Genomic DNA, 21,154 nt, shown 5'->3' on the forward strand with positions numbered 1-21,154 from the left:
TTATGAAGCCGAATTTTTCCTTCAATATTATTGTTGAGGATATTGAAAAGAATATGTTCACCAAAAATTAGAAGTCTTGGAGCTTTATTTTTTTTTTTTTGATTTATAGGCAAAAAAATATTTCTACATAAATTAGCATAAATCAATATAAAATACATAAATTAAAATTTGAAAAATCAAACTATACAGTCTTGTAGATTACATTGGCCTCTACCTTAGCACAAATATTTGCGAGGACCGCGTGATCCACGACCGAGATCTGAAGGGGGGGGGGGGGGCAAAAAGGCCCCCCCCCCCAGTGGTTTTAAGTCCTTCAAAAAAACCTGGTGGGATTAGGGTTAAATTTGCTAAACCAAATATGATATATACACCTTTCCTTTCTATGATGAGACCTACACTATCCACAACACAGGACCATTGTCTTTATTTAAAACTCATATGCAAGCTCTTTGGAACTTATAATGCGATTAGTGTATTGACTTTAATTATGCTAATCACAAAATGTGATCTATATACACAAAATGGCTCTTTCATGGAAAAAAATACTCATTCTTCTTAGAAATACTTTTCCTATGTACATCTAGTAAACTGAGGGCAGAGCACACAGCCAGAAATGACAGGTGACCCTGTAAATGACATGGAATAGTCAACTACAAACACACTGGAGAGTGACAAGCAAAAATAATAACAGAGTAAAAGTACACGAATCAAGTTACAAATATAAATGGATGCTAAACAGTTCACATTATTTTGATTCTTCCTTTGAATTCTCTATGGAACAGGAGTAAAAAAAAAAATAAAAAAAAAAGGGGGGGGGGACAACTTTCACCTTATCCACTAAGCGTGGACAGCTAAATGACTTCTGTATTCTTATAGTGTTGATATCCAATCAAAACCTATAGCATTTTGGGTGACACAGTTAGTGGGAACAGCTCTTCCCATTTCATAACATTGCTTCATATAAACAGGTAGTGAGTGCACACACCAAGTGTACAGGTCTTCACCATTTATTCTTTAAAAGAAAAGAAAAAAAAGGAAAAAAAAAGTAGTAATCAGATCACTATGCAACAGATGTCTCTCAGTGGGGGGTTTTCTGAAATGGTATTGGGAAATTACATGAAATTAACATTACACAAAGGTAATCAAAAAGAGTGATGTTGGTCATGACATGTGCCCCTCCTTAAACCTGGATGGCTTCAGCAACTGGTTCTGGGTCCACTGGTTGTGTTGATCTGTGAATGAAGTCAGGCTGCTTCTTTCCCAGGACAGCTGGTGCATCTACAATGACCTCCTCAATGTCAGATCCCGGTATTTCAAACATGGACTCCAACAAGATATTTTCCTGTGTAAACATCGTTTGAGAGAAATGGGTCTTTTCTTTTAACAGGAAAACGGAGGCATAACAGCATCATCGTCATATGAAAAGTAAACTGGTGGGCCCAATACTAGTAGTAAGCACTTCGGTGTCATGACTATATTTTACTCAGGGATAGGAGGGAAATGAATAAGATACCTAAGCTCAACCAAGCAGCACACATCACCTTCATGGAACTTCACATGAGGCAAAGTACTCCAAAAATCTTGAGATTTGTGACTTGTTGTAGGCCCCTTGGGAAACACCCTCCTGAACTTGTATATTTGATCCCTGCCAAAGGGGCCGGGGTGGGGGTACTACTAAAATCCAGCACTAGTTTCCTAGATGATGAAAATGTGAACAATTTTATGTACTATTAATTTTATTGTAACGGGCAGTACATAATCACAACAGCTAACTTCGGCCATTCGGCTTAGGTGATCTAAAAAGGATGAGTACCTTGCATGGCATGGTGAGGCAAATCATAGTGATTCTAGCCATGGCTGCATAACATTGTCCATAAGATCAATGAGATTCAAATTGCAAAAAATGTTATCTGCTTCTTTCCACACTGAAAAAATGGGCAATTCCATTGCACTTACGGTATCACAATGTCTACTGCTTGTGTAATCATTTTCATGCATTGGACCACTGGTCAGTGATGGATTGACCTTCTAAATGTAATAGTAGTACACCTTGAAGTAATGCTCCTCCCCCAACTCACCATAATAGAGCGGAGTCCTCTGGCTCCTGTCTTCCTCTCAAGGGCCAGCTTTGCTACAGCTTTCAGAGCATCAGCGGTGATTGTTAGTTGGCACTGGGTTTAGAGTGCAAAGGGACAGTTCTTCAAGATTAGACATTCAACATTGCTAGTTTTTAGTCCATAAGTTTCTTAACTCTATATGAGATATAAATTTGATGAGCATAATTTTTGATGAAAAAAAAATAAACCCACAAAAAAAAAAAAAAACCAAGCAAATCTGAGAAGCATGGGGATGTACTGGTGTATAAACCATTGGCATTTTGTGTAAAAAGATTGAACAAGCGAGGGCGCTACCAATGAAAGTTACAGGCAACTACATTGTATATTTTTAAGTCAAATGTGTGTGCTTGTATAATGCATAAATTACCTAAAGCGAGGCATAATGCGCACAAAGCTGTACGAATGTTGCGCAGTAAGGTACAATGCACCCCCATTCTAACGAACACAGTTTTAATGAAAGTCTCATAACAACCAAGTAAGAATTCAAGTCCCAAAATTATCATCTATACATGTCTATCTGTATAGTACACAATAAGTGAATGGTCATGAGTGCGATGCTACAAGATTTCAAATGAGGTGAAAAATTGCGACGCTCTATTTAAGACAAAGCCGAGTTGAAGAGTGTGTTTATCTTTCATAGAGTGACAAAATGAGTGACAAAAGTATGCTCTTGTAAGCGCACTTGTAACTGCCAAGTGCGAACGACAAGCATTTCTTTATTGTGACATCAGAGCCATGCAATGGAACAACTTCAAGTCAATCCTGAGTTTAGCATGGGAATCAATGGAAATTGATGATGTTAGCCATGCGCTATCCATTTTTGCTCTGCTCGAACAAAATTGCACCCCCCAAAAAAAAGAGCTGCTCAGCACCAAAAAAATGTAATTGCACGAAAATAATGATATTTAGAATATTGCATGCATTAACTGCATGTGTGTACAACGTTGCAAAAACTTCTGCATCTGGTTAATTTCAAGGATATTTGAGATACACTTACAACATCTGCTTACCTAATTCTAGTTAAAAATATGGTGCATGTAAAAATGTCATGAATTCAAATCACCGAGGGAAAGGTAGGTATGCATATACCATTAAATATGCAGTTTCATTAGTTGAATCTCCTATTATGACATAGATTTTATGCAGCACAATCGTTATTGCATCTTAAAAACAACCAATCTTTAGCACTTCCATGAATAGGTGCAATGTCTTCTTTGGTATGTCAGGGCAATCATTTCATTATTCCTTTTTTTAACCCTTGGAGTAACATGTGCCTAAGACCATGACTCACATTATCCATCTTGAAGAGGGCCTCAAACTGGGGGATGATTGCATTGCGAGGTTCAGTAAGGATGCGCTGCAGCATCTCTTCATCAAGGGAGCCAAGGCTGACAAAGATCGGGAAGCGGCCAACAAATTCAGGAATCATGCCAAATTCAATCATATCTCTAGCCTCTACCATGCGCAAGAGGGCATCCTTCTCTTCATTATCCTCCTTGGCTGAGGACCCATCAGACTGATTAATCTGGTCTGCAATTGTAGCTGCCCTCCGGCCTGGACTCACATTGGCTGGAGCACCAAAGCCCAGATACTGTGTTTGGAATGAGCATTTTCAGATTATTGCTCTAGATATCACTCAATTCTACATGTTCAAAGAAATGTTTTCCATAAGCTGCAAAAAGATTATAGCACTTATATCAAAATATGTTGTTGTATATTAGACTAGATCAAAATCATCTGAACATTCTGCAACAGAGTGTCATAACAAGGGTGTCTTCCTTCCTACCTCTCAAAATAGGTCTTCTTGATATTTGAACATTGAAATGGTGTCTAGCATCAACAGGACACATTTTGATAATACTAAGCTTCTGTGTGGAAGCTCGAGTTACTGAGATTCAACTTTTCTTGAAGCAGACCTTTGCCATATACTGTACATTTCAAGATAAGCAGATATTCATAGAAAAGCCATTTTCAATTTCAACACTATGCTATTCCCACCTTCTGCTGTTTTCTCCTGCTGATCAATTTGTCAAGGCCATTGAAGGCACCCGAGGCAACAAAGAGGATGTTAGTGGTGTCCACTGGGACACTTTCGCCCCGTAGCTTTCTGGAGCTCCTCTCAGGCACATTGACCACGGTGCCTTCCAGAAGCTTGAGGAGTCCCTGCTGGACCCCTTCCCCACCTACATCACGCAGCTGGTGTATGCCTGGCACGCAACCAATCTTGTCCACTTCATCCAGGAAGATGATACCTGGTATAACACAATGGCAGTGCACAGGTGGGCAGAAAATGTTTAAATAATATGTGTGCCTTGTTCTGAAGATGGACGTGGATCCAATTCTATTGAAATACTAGAGCAAGAAATATTCACATTTTTTACATGTAGCTGTTTTTTGTGTGTGCGTGGGTGGGTTTGTGTTTCAAATATATCCATATCACCATGTTTCTAATATGGGCATCTCAGGTGGAACCTCAACAACACCACTACATAACTTAAGTCATAAGAACTTTTGCAAGTCATACCCAAAAGCTAAATAGGACTTGGACGGATAGGAAATCAAAAGTTCTGAATTTTCAAAGGTTTGCTTGATTTCATAAGTGACTCCCTTCAAGGAAACTCTACAACAATAAGTAATTTAACATAATAGAAGTACATACAGCAGTTATGGCCTAATCTGGGAGTGTCAAGCAAAGTATTTCTTACCCAAAAGAGCTGCATACCCGATTAGCCTGAAAGCAATGTAAAACATCAACTGGCACTCAAAAAACAGAAAGTGTGTAGAGAAAAACAATAAATCAAATTCACCTTGCTGAGCCTTTTCTACATTGAAGTTGGCATCAGCCAGCAACTTGGCTATGACAGATTCAATGTCTTCTCCGACATAACCAGCCTGGGTTAAGGTAGTGCAGTCACAGATTGCAAACGGTACGTCAAGACAAGTCGCTATTGTCTGGGCAAGAAGAGTCTTTCCTGTGTGAAAAAAAAAAAAAAAAAAAAAAAAAAAAAACATTCACAAAACCTCAGCATTTGCAGTTTGTGCTTAAAATATGCTGCATGTTATACTTCCTTATTAGTCAAAATGCTTTTCACTTACATTATTATCAAACATTTCAATGTGATTTGCATTCACCTTTTTGGCTTTAGAAGCCAGTCATTCTAGGAAATATCAACAGATGATATCAAAACCATATAATTCACCTAGAATATGATTTAGTGTGTAGAAATATGATGAGCATAGCTTTCCATACACAAACACAGAAATTACATACAGACACATGGGCAGGAACTAAAAATGACAAACTCAACATTTCTGTTACAACAAATTAGACAAACTCTACCTGAGCCTGTGGGCCCTAGCATGAGAATGTTGCTTTTGTCCAACTTCAGGTCAAAGACCCTGGCATCCAGGAGCTCGCTGCCACGGTGCTGATGTTCACCCTCACTGGATCCCTGGGCCTGTTGCTGATTAGACGATGCCCCCAGTGCACTGCCCTGGTTGCCTATCCCTGCCAGCTGCAACAGTTCTACATTTGAAATACCAATGATGAAGGAAATCTGTAGCTCCAGCCATCATTGCAGATCAAACAGTCATGTGATCTCACTAATTCTCTGTCAGTGAGACAGTCTGCCTTTGCATCAAGTGAGAAAATTCTACATATTTGTTCAGAGCTTACTGCGTTCCCAATTGTGCCTTTAAAAACAAATTAAAGTGACTTTGCAGTGCAAATGCACGTTGACTTGTGTGGATTCATAATACCTCAGTTAAGACCTGAGGCCAAAAGAATAACTTTAAAGGGACTGTACAGTACTGGCTGAGGTGGGGATTCATGTTTTGAACATTCTTAAGTGAGATAATAAGAAACCTCTTATGAAATATGAAAGAGCATGCAATTTTAAGAAAGATTCAATGTTTATTTGATGAAAATTGGTTTTCAAATAGCTGAGATATCCAAAAAAGTGAAAATAATAAAAGGTGACAGACCACGCCTTTTAATAGGATCTCTTTGTTTACCCTGTTTTTAGATATCTCGGCCATTTCAAAACCGATTTTCAACAAATAAACTTTTGATACCCATTAGAATTGCATGCTCTTTGACATCACATAGAGTGGTTTCTGAATATCTGGCAAAACGTTTAAAGCTAAATCCTCACCTCACCCAGAACTGTACACACCCTTTAATATGTGTGATACATTGTATATTCCATTTAAAAAACAAACAAACAAACAAACTTGTACTATTTTTCTTCAGATTACTTGGATATGCCCACAAAAAAACCCCTTCAAAACCAACGTTCTGTCAGTGACATCATCTGCCAATCACTGGTCAAGTACTGATATGACAAAACACATGCACATCAGAATAGGGGCCTACATCTTCCCATACATGTACATGTATACTGGGCATAACTTGCATGCAATGACTTTTCACTGGTAGTTACACTCACACAGTGTTCCTTAATTTCAAGTTCAGCTAACTATAATGATATGCTTGTAGTCAAGTACTGTGTAGACGCACTTGAAAGTTAGCTAACTGAAAAGATAACTTGATGAAAAGAACCACAAGATTTCTCAGGGGTTATGCTCCATCCATGAGTTGCAGGGGGTCCCCACTCGCAGTTAAGCATTGTGTGGTCACGATAATTAACGAACTCGAAAGTTGTGTGACCTCTCCATGAACCCCCATTCCCCTTATACATTGTACCTTCCAGGTCAACCTGCCACATGTAAATACAGTGCCCCTCATACTGGGGTCATTACCAAACTCCCGCTTCTGTGGTTTAATCATTGAGTGGGACTCTCACTCGCAGTTAAGGGGGCAAGAGCTAATCATTAAAATTAGTATTACCTGAAGTTAACTAAGCTACACTTTGTAGATGTAACTCTAAAGGGATGGTATAGGTTTGATTAGAATTGGGATTCAGATTTTAACTTTTTCTGAGATACAAGTGTAATTAGAAACCATTTATACACTGTATGAAATATTAACCCTAACTAGGCCGGGGGGGGGGGCCTCTGAGGCCCCCCCCCTCGACGTTCCGTGCGATGTATCGCTAACGCGAAAAGCTATCGCCGCGACGTTTCATGACTTTTTTCTGTCGAGTCTTCCGCATCTTTTGACACCAAATTTGCGATGCCCGGGTGCGCGGTTCCGAAGTTTCGCATAAATATGTATGTGCATGTCAGACCAAAAATTGCTCAAAAACGTGAATTCGTGTACAATTTCAATGGAAACTGTGCTTACAGTCAAATTTCATAAAAGCATGATTATTTTGGGGTTTTATTGATTAAAATCAATGAATACCATATTTTCTTGTTCGGAACAATGTCGTGGACAAGTTTCATCGAAAAAACATTGAAAAACATAAAGTCGAAAAAACAAAGAAATACATAAGAAATTTAAAAAACAATAAAATACTTCAGAAATTTTTTCAGATGGCTCAATTTTTTTCTCTTATATTTGCTTAGGACACTAAAAAGAATATTTACACCAAAAAAAAGTGCCCATTTTGAGCTTTAGTTAGTGATTTATACCAAACTGTCTGATTTCATTGCATCATTATGCATAAATTAGCATAATTTAGCATAAATGATAATTTTTTTAAAATCTAACTTCGTAGTACTTTAGATTACATCATAGGCAATGTGTGTGCCAATTTTCGTCGCGATTGCGTGGTCGACGGCCGAGATCTGGAGGGGGGGCCTGGGAGGCCCCCCCCCCCCCCCCCGGCTCTATGATCTACCTAAATAGTCCGGCCTAGTTAGGGTTAAGGAGCATACACTTCTATAAAGAGGAATTAAAAGTTTATTTTAAGAAAATCAGTGTTGAAATGGCTGATATTCAAAAATAAAGTAAAACAAAGTAGTGCTGATAAGAAGTGGGACCAACCTTTCATTAGCACCACTTCACGCGTGAGGGGGGAACTCCCCTCTCCATGCACCCTCCCCCCTAGGGAGCTCAATATGTAACTAGGTGATCTAAGTATCTCCTCAGATCACCTTCTGTCTCTGTACTGATTCTTCATTCTTTCTTTCTTCTTCTTCTTCTTCTTCTTTTTCTTCTTCTTCTTCTTCGTTATATCTCCCAAAATCTTGTGTAGAAGTAAACTCAAAAATCCTTGGACGAACAACTTCAAACTCAAGTCATCTAAGTATAATGTCCCAGGGACGACAGATCTGTTTCGTTGTGATCAGTCAACTGTGACATCAGTATGACGTCATCATCTAAAATCACATTATCAATCATAAAGTGGGTTTAAAGGTCAATTACATTGCATTCTGTATCTCCCTTAGTATGATAAGCGGTATCACCCCTGCAGTTTGTTGCACACATCCCAGACAATGTTACAAAAATCATTTCTTAAATTTACGACTTTTTCCTCAGACACCATTCTGGCTTTGGGCTATATGCAGCAATACACAAGTCAATACACAAAGGTGTGACAAAGGCATTACACACTATGTGCGGGTGGGGTCTTGTGATTATCTAAAGAGGAAATATGCACATTTGGCTTTCACACACGATCACACAATATTTCAAATTTCTGAGTTTTATACTGGTAATGTATGCAACTAACCTCTTGGAGTGAAATTTCCACTTTGACTCTTGCCCTCTGTTTCTGATGCACCCTTTTGGGAAAGGGATGGGATGTTGTTGTAGATACGCTTGTAGTGGTTGTACACGGCAACTGAGAGCACCTTCTTGGCCTGGGACTGCCCGACAACATACTTGTCAAGGTATTCATAAATCTGCATGAATGCATAACATATATATATATATATTGAATACTAGTGACCTTCCAAGAAAGCACACACTTTTAACAGCAAGAAGGAGAAACATTGAAGATGTTTCTGGCATTGAATTTGTCCCATCTACACATATATCATGCATATTTTGAATAGAAATTCTACATTATGTTCACACTGACATAGTAGTATCAGAGAGGCAAGAGAAGAAAGTTATGGAATTTTATGTTTCCATCAAATATTGATGTTAGTAGCAACTACATATTCCAATAAGAAGACATGATAATGTCATGGCCTTAAAGGGATCGTATAGTTTTGGTTGAGACCTAATTTCAGGTTTCTAACATTTTTTGGTGAAATAATGAGAAACCTCTTATGAAATGTGAAAGAGCATGTAATCCCATGAGGAATTCAATGTTTATTTGATGAAAATTGGTTTTGAAATGGCTGAGATATCGAAAACAGAGCGATTCTAATAAGTGTGGGACCCACACTTTATTACAATCACTTTGTTTTACTTTGTTTTTGGATGTTTCAGTAATTCCAAACCCGATTTTCATCAAATAAACTTTGAATTCCTCTTAAAATGGTATGCTCTGTACTATTTCATAAGTGTTTTCTTGGTATCTCGCCAAAAATTCCAATTGTCATCTCCACCAATACTGTACTATCCCTTTAAAGTCTCCCATTGACCCACACATAAATTTTCATGTAAAAAGTCACATGAAGAAAAAGAGATATTGCAAATAATGCCCTTATTTTTTGATTGCATTTCACCAAGAATGATAACTTTCAATGGAGAAAGGATGTCCAGTCAGTCGCTTAATTGTTAACCAAAAACTTAAATCTTATGACATTTCTTTCTTAAACAAACTAATGGGATATTTGTGAATTGATAACATCATCACCTCAGTTAAAACCACCAATATTACTATTAAATAAATACATGTAAGAGTTCAAAATTCGATAAAAAACTTCTAATTTTGTGAGAAACCTTCCCCATTCTTTATGTCTGATCTGATTTCAATTATTAAAATCTGATTTGTTTGTTTGTTTTTTGTTTTTATACAAGTTTCTGACAAGTATTACCGACACTTCATTTTCATACAGTGGTAATAGCATTTACTGCTAGACGTCATTGGCGTACCATGTGAAGGTGTACATTTTCACGACAATTCAACTTCCAATATTAAGAAAACAAGTATGGATTAATACAGGTAAAACATGCTAGATATCTTTAAAAATAATGTTTTTTTTTTTCTTTTTTATAAGTATTTGAATTGCAAGAATGAAATTAGTGCATACGCATGATCATACAGACATCCCAAAATCATACCACCCCTGTGACCCTTGATCTCACACCTACGGAGTTTAGTTAGGCACAACAATCATGTGTAATGAGTGTTTCCACCTATAGCAACAAAACAATCAGGATCATACCTTTTTAGGCGGAGGTGGTGGGGGCCTGTCTGTCTTGGGAGCAGCTGTTTCTTTCATAGATTTCTTGCTGTCTGTCTCAGATAGCACCACAAAGAAATGATGGCACTTCTCACACTTGACAAACCGTGTTGAAGCTGTTGCACAAGGGGGGATAATAGTGATAGTGAATACAAGCGAGAACATAGTAGGCATACCTGGCAAGTCCTAAATTCAACAGATAGACCAAACAAAAGTACTACTACTACTACAGAAAATTAGGATAAATGGCTACAATACCTCAACCTTCAAGATATCTTCAGAAATGTATAAATACAAGATATGAATAAAGTTCTCCTTTTTTTGCAAATGTTCCAGTTAAAACGGTTGGAAGGTGTGCAAAATGATAGAGAAAATGAGGGACAAAGGAGACACATCAACAATCATTTGCGTTAAAAGTTGTCAACTCTCACCTTCACAATATTAACAAACTTAACAATTAGTCATCCAGAAAACAGAAATTCAAGAACTTTGAAATACAAAATATCAGTTCATCATGCAACATTTACTTACAACATGGTTGATATTCAATAATAACTCATGATTTTTCTAATACTTTTTAGATGTACAATGGTATCAAATAACTGACAATCACTTTTTTTTTTCAGGAATAGATTTGAGTATACATGTTTGAACACTTAGTAAAAAGACAGTTGCCATAGTCCATGATCATAACAGTCCATTATGTCACAGCAGAAGAACAATACAAAGACACTACAGATAGAATTCCACAAAATTTGATTTCTTATGAAAAGTACTCCTCTGACTTATTACCAACATAATATTCTTGCCTCTGCCTTGGTTCTGAAGGAGGTAAATCATGAGTGTTTTCATTACACTAGAGAACTGATAATATATAAAATGCTTTCTTCATATCATTCCCCTACTATGACATCACATATCTTTGTACGCTTCTCATCCAGAGATGACAACACAGTTTAAACCAGATTTTAGACATTTGTAACTTCGGAACGGATCACAAAATTTTCCTCAAACTTCACTAATGTACTCTACTAACATTTCTGCATTCACTGAACCCACATATACAGTTCGGAGTAAATCCCCCTATGACAGAAATTTCAATACATGGCAATTAGGCTTACCAGTAGATGTTAGCATTGACTAATGTAAGTTCTTTTTGTTTTTTGAGGATTTTATTTCCATCGCAATACATGTTTCTTTATTTTATCTTGAGCAAGTACTGTGCCTTATAGCAATAACTGAAATTGATGATGGCAGTGACATCCCTAACAAGATTATTCTCAGAGGATGTGAAATATATCAACAAAATGAGACAGTTCACATAAAATCAGACCACCTCTAACCCTCCCCCCCCCCCCTCCAAAAAAAAAAAAAAGCAATTAGACTGCAGAGCATAGTTGACTGGTATGCCCCGCTACTTCCACAGCACTCACTATTTCTGGCATATGTATATAGCCCTTCTTTTCATTCTGAAAAAAAAAAAAAAAAAAGTTCACTGAGCTTAACCACTTACTGAGGTTTTATCTTTAACCTCTCTTCACAAAGAAAATATCTTCCATTTCATTTTAATCCATTTCCCCAACATAGCATTATCATTGACATTCCTAGTGGCAAATACATTTATGCCCAAAATATGTCCTCCTTTTTTTTTTTTTTTTTTTTTTTTTTTTTTTTTTTTTTTTTTGCTTAAGGTTGGTAACTTTTGACCTTGGCTATTCACCCCTGTAATTTCAGGCAACTAATGCTTGTCTTCATAACTGTATACTTCATACCAAATCACCACCTACGTTCCTTTATGATGTTACTGCTAAAAAAATATAAACTTTTAGCCAAAGTTCATGTAACCTTCAATTATTCACCTTAAGGATTCTGCTCCAAACAAGTATAACACATACTACACCTCATGTACAACCATAGCAAACCCAAGCAAGGTACCAAGATAATTCATTCATTTTTTTTTTTTTTTTAAATCACATCAACAGGATGTGGGACTGACAGGCAAAGACCCAGAAATAGAATGCCTCTGGCAACTCTCAGGATAAAAACATCAACACCATCAACTTGCAATGGTTAGCATGTTTAATCTTTTGCAATGGATTGGTGATTTCAAGTATAGGCAGACTTACATACAAACGTTTCTACATGAGTGCATGGATCTCCACATTTAGGACAGCTGAGCTGGCCTGATTTGCCCCCTCCATCACCACTGCTGCTACTACTGCCACCTCTAGATGACCGTCTGGTTGGAGGAAGGTCACTTTTTGACCCATCATTGCTGCCTGAGGCAGAGAGATGGAGAATCGAGGTGCTGAGAAGGCGGCATTGCACAGGGCTAGCTAGCAGACTCGAGTGGTGGGGTGATTGAAGGCAGACTTTTCGTATCAGATGTCTCGAACAAACTGCATATCATGAACAAAAGAATAATAAAGATAAATTTTACTTTCAAATCACTGTATCACTTGGCTGATAGATAAAAAATAGAACTATCAAATACTCATATTAACACATCATGCATCAGTCAATGAAGCAAATAATAATTGTGGTTTCTAAAAGAAATGAAGCTCACCTGGCTTTTGAAACTATCAATATCACATCTTGCATTACCTACATATAAGCTGTCCTGAAAGAAAAGTTGATTTCAATATACACATTTCTCATTTTGGAAACACACTTCAGAACATCACAACAACAAACAAACCAACCAACATTGCTAGTACAGTAATGGCAGTAATAGCTTTTTGGAATACTAATTCTACAATAGATAAAATAATCTTTGGTTCTGGGAGACGGAAAGGTGCAATGTACATGTACATCATAAGTGGACAGAGTTCACATACACATATATTGCGTGTATAAAGCCAATATTTAGATTACCCTGAGAAGTCATTATAGTTGGTGGCAAATTTCATCAGAACATGACTTGTTTGCCACACTGTCACATTTATGTATGCAGTACAATACACTGTGTAGAAAGTTGTTCAAGGAGTCGCAAGCAAATATTAGGGAGCTTTAGATTTTCGCAACGGGGACGTTCAGAGGGAAAAAAAATCTGGTCTGAGCATGCGCAGAATCGCATATCAGACGCGATCTATTTACAGATCTCACGTGCCTGAGTTTTCACTACGCGTTCTGGGCTATTTTTACGTCCGCTCAAGTTCACGAAGTAGAGAGATACTTCATGCACCAATCATATGGGGGCGCCATTTTATTTTTATTGTTGCGTCTCAGCGTAATCTAAAGCTATTTTTCAGCACAACGCAGGGAAGAGGAGAATGTCCAGCTCGAGCGTTGTCTCAAACATCCACGCAGCAAATCTAAAGCTCCCTAGTGACAGTATTCGTACATACACCTGGCAATATTTATTGTAATAATTTTGTAATTAACGGCCAAAGTTGGATTGAAATAGTATCGTAGACAATAGAACTGACACATGTCAGAATACTATTCTGTAATCTACTGTCTACTGTATAAAGTAATCATGCAGAAATGCACATGCCACATGTCTTGGATGTCCGGAACATCCAATGTTCTTCTGATACATGCTACAAAGTACATGAACCAACACCCAAAGAATTAACATTTGCTGAAGTCTTGGGTACTGTCAAACAAAGTCTCCAAATCTAATTTTATGACCTGTGCTACAAGTGGAGTCAGTAATTGAGGGCCTCTTTACATGTGCTTGCCCATTCAATACAGAAGAGAGGGACCCTTTCAGAACTAAACTGGCCTTTGTATGTCAGCAAGCATTGGTGATGAATACCTTTTTTCTCTCATTATACTCTATCTTCTAATGGGTTGTAAAGTCACATCTGAACTTGTCTGACAGTGCCCAAATACTTAAGCATATAATGTTACTTTCTGGGTGTTTGATATCTATCAAACTGAAACTTTATGTAGCTACCAGACAGACCAACATTTAGCACACCTCAGCTGGGTATTACGTGGAATTCAAAACTAAACAGAATGAAAGGAAAAAAGCATGTTTGTAAGTACATTATGTACATAAGTACAAGGAAACTATGTTGCTTGTTAATAATTTGTGTACCAGCATACTGTTGTTGTTTTTTCATGCACCTGGCAATACTTATTGCAATATTTTGTTTTTATACACGTATATATCAAATATTGCATTTTACCTGTACTTGTTAGTTGTGTCTGTCTCGATCCCGACAATAAGGCTATTCGTACCGCAGACACAGGTTGACGTATTGATGGCGGCATGTTCCTCTTGTGCCAAGGCAAAGTATGTATGCCAATTCTTTGTCAAATGAGAGCTCCTTCTCGCATTGGTAGATCTAAAAAGTTTCAAGAGAGCAGCAGTTATCTACAAGATGGCACTGGTAATTGACTGTGATAGAAAGAGGTCAAACGCCATTCCCACTCGTAATTTTGAGATATCTCTGGAGGTCTATTCACACTCAGTAGACTACCACATATCACATCCACATGCGACATATGATATACCATGAATGACGACCAGCTCACAAAATATACAATGCAAGGAGATGTGATGTATTGATTATGAGTTCAGTTACATTGTATGCTCTAGTGAGATATCCATGCAAAACACAAGTTCAAATGTACACTGTACATGTAAGAGCTCAAGAAATGCAATAACAAATTCCTGGTATTGAGTATTGGTGGAACCCTAATTTGTATAACTATTTTCATGTGTCCTATCGCAGGATCATACGTCAAAGCCTCAAACTCAAGGTTATATTTGAACTGACATTTTCCATTGATCTCTCTCTCAATAACATCAGACACAGCAATACAGTACAAGTTGAAATTTTTGCACATTTCATGCCACATGAAGCTTAACACGAAAATAAATATATGCAATTTTTTTTTTTTGCTTTAAATGGTATTATATGTCCAGGCACTTGTCTACTACTTCACATTGGGCTCCACGGAATCAAAAACAAGTGAAATTCATCCCACTAATCTGGGCATGAAAAATTACTTTGTAGACCTACATAATGAACCAAGCCTCATGCCTACGGCATGGGTCTCACTCCCGACAACCCATCTCATACTCTCCCGCCCGGTAATCATTTCTCATGCCTCCAAGAAGGAAGTGAAGAGGAAGGAGAAAAAAAAAACAGCAGGTAGATCAATAATAATTGGATTCGTACGTTGGCTATATAGGAATGACGGAACCTTGGGACGCTCCATTGTACAGTTGTAAACTGTGGGAGCAACCAGAGTAAACAGGGTGCTTGCTTCGTATGATCAGGAAAAAAAAAAAAAAAATCATAACATCATGCACCTCTAAAAGTACCCTATTTCACCAGCAATAGGCTGGCATTTATACTAAATGAATGGTTTTTATCTAATACCCCTTTCATAAACTCAATAATGCGGATAATATCCGCAACATTTGGTCGTAAAATCGGAGCGGGGATAGAATAATGCGCATTATTTCGACCCTTCTATTATCCGCATAATAGCAGCGTCGGGACCAGATTTTGAGTTTATGAACGCAAACCCAAATAATGCGGATAATTGCCGGGGTGCGGTCAAACGTCACCTGTCTTTCCCGCAGGAGGGACGTGTGCAGTCACCATGACGATTATCCGCCTTTTTCAGGACGGGCGCTCGTAAAAATAATGCGGATTATTTTCAGAGTTTGTGAACGCATTTTTTATTGAATTGTCCGCATTATTCTTATGCGGATAATAGGAGGATGAGTTTATGAAAGGGGTATAACATGTACCTGTAGTTGAACCTACTAATTCTAAGACTGTTTTCATGGTCTTGAAAAGACAATTTACTTTGTGTGTACCAGTATCTCCTTTCTGCCATTCCTTTTCAAAACAACTTTGCGTGTGCATATACGTATACTCATGAATATTCATACATGTTCATGACCGTAAGATGTGATACATGTATGGAGGTTCCTGCCGATATGCATTATCAGGGCTGCCAACTCCCACGCATTGAGCGTGAGACTCACGCAATTCAACCAATTTTGACTGTCTCACTCTGATAAACGAAATCTCACACTAAACCCCCAAAATGGAATGTACACGACTACAAAAATAAATATATCTCTAAATTCTCTGATATTCCGAATATCGATAAGCCCAAGCCAAAAATTTCGAGATTTTCCAGCGCGGGTGTAAAGCTTAACCAATAATAATCGTTTTCGGTTCGCGCGCAAAGACGAGCTACTTGTATTGGATTACGATTGCATGGTTTCTACCTATACCAAGTGAGCGTAGCTTGTACTTTTGGCAAATTACAGTACATGTATGGCTATGACGTGTGCTTTACATCGCTTTACATACACTGACTGTGTACGTAGTACGTACGTACGTACGGCTGCACAGCCCCGCCAGGCGGTCGCTCCGCTCCCTCGCAGTGTCTCACGCCAAACTCTCACTCAAGGTTGGTAGCCCTGCATTATGCATGTTAGATCTACTGTGTGTGAGAGAATTGAACAGTTAGCCTAGAGCATGCACATCTAGTTTCAAATCCGTTGACTAAAGTGGTTGCCATTCTTCCCGATTCCGCTTGACCGAATCAATAAAAATCATCAATTTAGACAGAAAGGGAATATTGGAGGAACTAAATGTTTCACGATTCCAGTTGTCAACAATGGAACTACATGTACATCTGTACATATTCAAATTGTAGCAAATTCAAGTAGGGCCTATCTAGGTTGGATTCTTTGTGTGATACTACCCTGTACGAGACCAAAAATCCTTCAAATTCATGAAATTCTTCCGTCGAGATGTTTTCGTTGCAACTGATTGACAAATTGCTCTACATTGACATAAATAAGCACTGAATCTATCAGTGTTTTAGTAGTACAATTGTAGCCATGATAAAAAAAAAATAAAAAAAATCATGGGTGTACGTACTTGAGCAGGATTTGAACCTACGACCTCCTGATCTCCGGACAGACACCTGTCCGGAGATCATGCATGAATACTACCAGTAGACGACTGTCTACATCGACCTGTCTTAACTATAAACAGCCCAGTCGCTGTAAAAATGTGACAGGCATTTTTAAAGCAACGGGGCTACAATGTATGTATAAATATAATTACATCTGTCTACGCCTCTTTAGAGTATTGTATTATTAAAGGCAAAACATAGTTCTGGTATGCCTGCAAAATTGTCAAATTTTGCTCTAAAATGTACATGTGTGCCTAAGAAATGTGTGGAATAACGCTGTAATTACAAGGTATTCATTGGGTAAAAAAGAAAATGCAAAATATTAACAAAAATAATGTTTGCATCTCAGTAAACCCGATCGGGGTAAGGCTAATAGAGCTTCAGTTAACTTGACTCGGGTACAACTCGGCCTCACTTTGAATGATGGCAGGGCCGAGTTGTACCTCTGGATTGTACAGTGTATAATAGGGCGCTTCGCGTTCTGGCTGGTCGCAGCTATGGGCCGAGTTGATACAATGCATGCATCAAAGAACCTCTTTGCCTTTACAAAATGAATGTGCGCCTTAAGGTGGCTTCACACTATGCATTTTTTTCGATCGCAGTGCTTGCGATCTGTTGGCAGTTGCAGTTGCCAGATCGCAATCATCGAGTCGCATAGTGTGAACGCAACGACCGCAAGGCTTGCGAAATTCTCAGCCGGTCGCAAGGGCTCGCAAAGGCAACCGCAGACGATCGCAAGGTTTTGAACATGTTCAAAATTTGACAGCCGCCGCAAGGAGGTCGCAAGGCTTGCGGACGCCTCCAAGTCGCGAGAAGTCCATGCGGTCGAGAACCGCATGCGACTTCTCGAAACCGCAAGCAGTCGCAAGAAAAAACCGCATAGTGTGAGGCCACCTTAAAGCTATGTATAATGTAGACATCTACAGAATATCAGAATACTTCTGGTTCTAGTTAGTAGCATGACGATCACGAACTGCATAGATCTAGACCCTCTATAAATATTAATCTGAAATAGGGCAGAGTTGTCCCTGAGACCGAGTTAACCTGGATCCTACTCCTAGCCCGACCAGACGCTGTGCCATACAGCGACTGGGCTGCGTATAGTTACCTGCATCCTGGCTTTGTAAAGATAAAGGTTGGTAATTTATACCAACTTTTGATCTAGGCCCCTATTAAAAAAATAAATTTATTCAAACTCTGTCTCTGAACATGCTGAAACAACTGATCATCCAATCAAATCGCGTCAGCCAGGTGTAAGTTAGACTCTTTCGATAGGGCCCTGCGCCCCTGCTACCAATATGAAATGGTGCAAGACAGGCCTTGGCTTTCAAACCCTTACCAGAACTATGTTTTCACTTCTGTTCTAATTGAATAGCCTCGGGCGTACACGTATTTCCAGTAGGCCTAGGGACCTACTGCACAATAATAATAACTTGTCTTGCCCTCCTACCTGCCTACCTATATCAGGCAATGAAGCTTTTGCCGATGACCAATGTCAATGTGTTGCCGTTGGTGTACAAATTCTCTTCTTCGATGGGGAGACGTCTAAACCTTTACTCAGAACTTTCCCTTATGGTTCTTTCTCAACAATATAATGGGACTATAGAATTTTGAGTATTATGAAAGTATTGTAGATCTACTACAGTACAAGAGGATCCTTGCCCAGGAGTATTTTTCTACCAGATGAACGTTGCGAAAGATCATGTTGATGTAACAATAGGCCTACTATACGATACACCACGTACCTTACAGAACGATCGAGGACATCACTGCAGTGTCATCGCCATCTCTAGCCGTGTAAGCACATTAGTGCAGTGTTTTGTTACATCACATCGTATATACAACACACACAGGACGCGTGCGGTGCGGGCGTGCGTCTTTCAAAACACCAAGCTAGCGATAGCCATCCGGGGATCCGACCGATCGACTGACGCAAAAACACGTCGTTCATTGTGAAACGAGTCTGCATAGATAGAGTCATGTGACCGTACCATGTAAATATTTGCTGTACCGTGGTACCACAAAGCAAATGGATCTTTGCACAAAGTTACTAGCCCCAGGTGTCATATCAAGATGTTAACAGGAAAAAAGTGACTCTTCTCGATGAAATTAAAGGTGAAATATTCAAATTTCATAAGAATTTTTAATTTTTTGGAAGGGTCGCAAAGTGCCGGTATAATCCATATATCTTTCCTTCTGATCAACCAAATTCAAGTTTCCAAACTTGTTGATGGAGGTAGGCCTATACATTTGAATTAGGCCCATATACTATATGAGCAATACAGGAATGAAAAATCATTATGTTCGGTGAATGTATTTTTTTTTTTCATCATGGTAACGGAAAATATCTTATTGCAAATCTCAGGTTGATTTTAGAGAAAAAAAAAATCGAAAATTAATTAAGTACGGGTAAGTACGGGTAGTTACAACTAAACTCCTAAAAAAAGTTCTGCAAGTCCAATTTGACGTATCATATTTCTCTTAAAACTATATCATTTAATTCAAATGTGACATCATAAGAAAGCCTGATTATTTATCTTGAAAATGGCACCTCACTTGCTATGATTGGGTATTCGTGGAATGCACAGTATGACTGAGTATGAGGAAAGGCCAAATGTAAAATGTTGCAAAATAGAACAAACGTGCTATGTCAAACAGTGTACTGAAGTAATTCCCATTTGATTTGTCGTTTCACTGAAGGAATGTGCTTGAAAAAAAATGCATTGTGAGATTATCATTAGATTCCAGGCTTCATCCATGAATTAAAAACTGCAGTAGTATCGGCATAAAGGTTGACCAAACAGTCATCTAATGTCTAGGAAATGGGAGTTTTTGAAAGTGCTGTCATTTCAGCACTGACGGCTCATTCCAGTATGACCTTTTTTCATAAAAACAGTACATTATCAATAGCAGAATTGTTGCGACTTTCCACTTTTGATTTACCTTGTCCCCCATACTCAGATGTTTTGCACATTTCAAGAACACCCAATCATAGCAAGTGAGGTGTCATTTTAAAGATAATTAATCAGGCTTTCTTATGATGTCATATTCAATGAAGATAATGTGGGTATAAGAGAAATATGATATATCAATCTTTAATTGCAGAACTTATTTTGAGGAGTTAAGTTATTTCCCGTATGGTGACATATAGTGACATTTCAACATTACGGACCATAAACTGGACCATAATAAGCTCAATATGTTAAAAAAAAAAGGGGGGCTGCAGCCCCCACACTTTTGGTTCGTCGAAAAAAATCGAGGGAAAAATCACAACACCTATGATTTTTAAATTCCAGATAGGCCTACTCCCGGCCTTACATTCATTCCGTGTAAGCGGGGAGGGGGGGGGGGGGGGGGTCTTGACTTTGAGACCCCCCCCCCCCCCCCACACACACACACACTGAAGAACGTTCCGCGGCCCCTGACAACAATAGCTTATATACCTTTACTTATTACCCCGTGAAGGGACTGCATGTGTGTACGAAAGTGCTGGAGCTTTTCAAATTTGGATTTCAGTCAGATAATTTTTTGTAGACTTTATAAGAGAAGATTCTTATCAACCTCTCTTTTTAGATTATTCAAAACTAAAACGATCATGGCAGAAGATAAAGTTATGAAGTTGATATCGATGACTGGAAAATAATCTCTATGGGATATCGGGCAAAAAATGCTAGAATAAATGTAACAAGTTGTGTGTGATTTTTAAAGTAAAATGTATCATTTCAATGCTAGATAAAAGGCTAGTCTGAAATCTGATCTGCAAAAAGTAACAGATCGGACAAATTATTTGAATTAGCCACTTAAAAAAAATGAGAATGGGGTACATCTGGGGAGTATAGTATCGATTTTTAAAAGCATTTTTTATTGTTATTTATCTATTTGTTCAATTATTATTTTGTTTATTTATTTATTTATTTATTTATTTATTC

The 21,154-nt window shown here is 38.2% G+C and overlaps 1 protein-coding gene across 2 annotated transcripts; it reads right to left on the bottom strand.

The window, feature by feature from the left end:
- Positions 1–314: 314 nt before the first annotated feature.
- On the bottom strand, positions 315–18,902 carry LOC140230380 (ATP-dependent clpX-like chaperone, mitochondrial). Of its 2 annotated transcripts, none has more exons than XM_072310527.1 (11): positions 18,684–18,902; positions 14,459–14,617; positions 12,449–12,721; positions 10,305–10,438; positions 8,696–8,867; positions 5,458–5,643; positions 4,925–5,089; positions 4,116–4,369; positions 3,409–3,708; positions 2,079–2,171; positions 315–1,342 (listed from the first exon to the last, which is right to left on the bottom strand). In XM_072310527.1, the coding sequence occupies exons 2-11, from the start codon at positions 14,541–14,543 to the stop codon at positions 1,181–1,183; spliced, it is 1,824 nt and encodes a 607-aa protein (XP_072166628.1). In that variant the 5' UTR covers positions 14,544–14,617; positions 18,684–18,902; the 3' UTR covers positions 315–1,180. The 2 variants fall into 2 exon arrangements, with proteins under 2 accessions (XP_072166628.1, XP_072166629.1); XM_072310528.1 differs by having other exon boundaries at positions 18,676–18,902.
- Between the last annotated feature and the right edge of the window lie 2,252 nt (positions 18,903–21,154).

The sequence above is a fragment of the Diadema setosum genome, chromosome 7 (assembly GCF_964275005.1).
Source record: "Diadema setosum chromosome 7, eeDiaSeto1, whole genome shotgun sequence".
NCBI classification, from domain to species: Eukaryota; Metazoa; Echinodermata; class Echinoidea; order Diadematoida; family Diadematidae; genus Diadema; species Diadema setosum.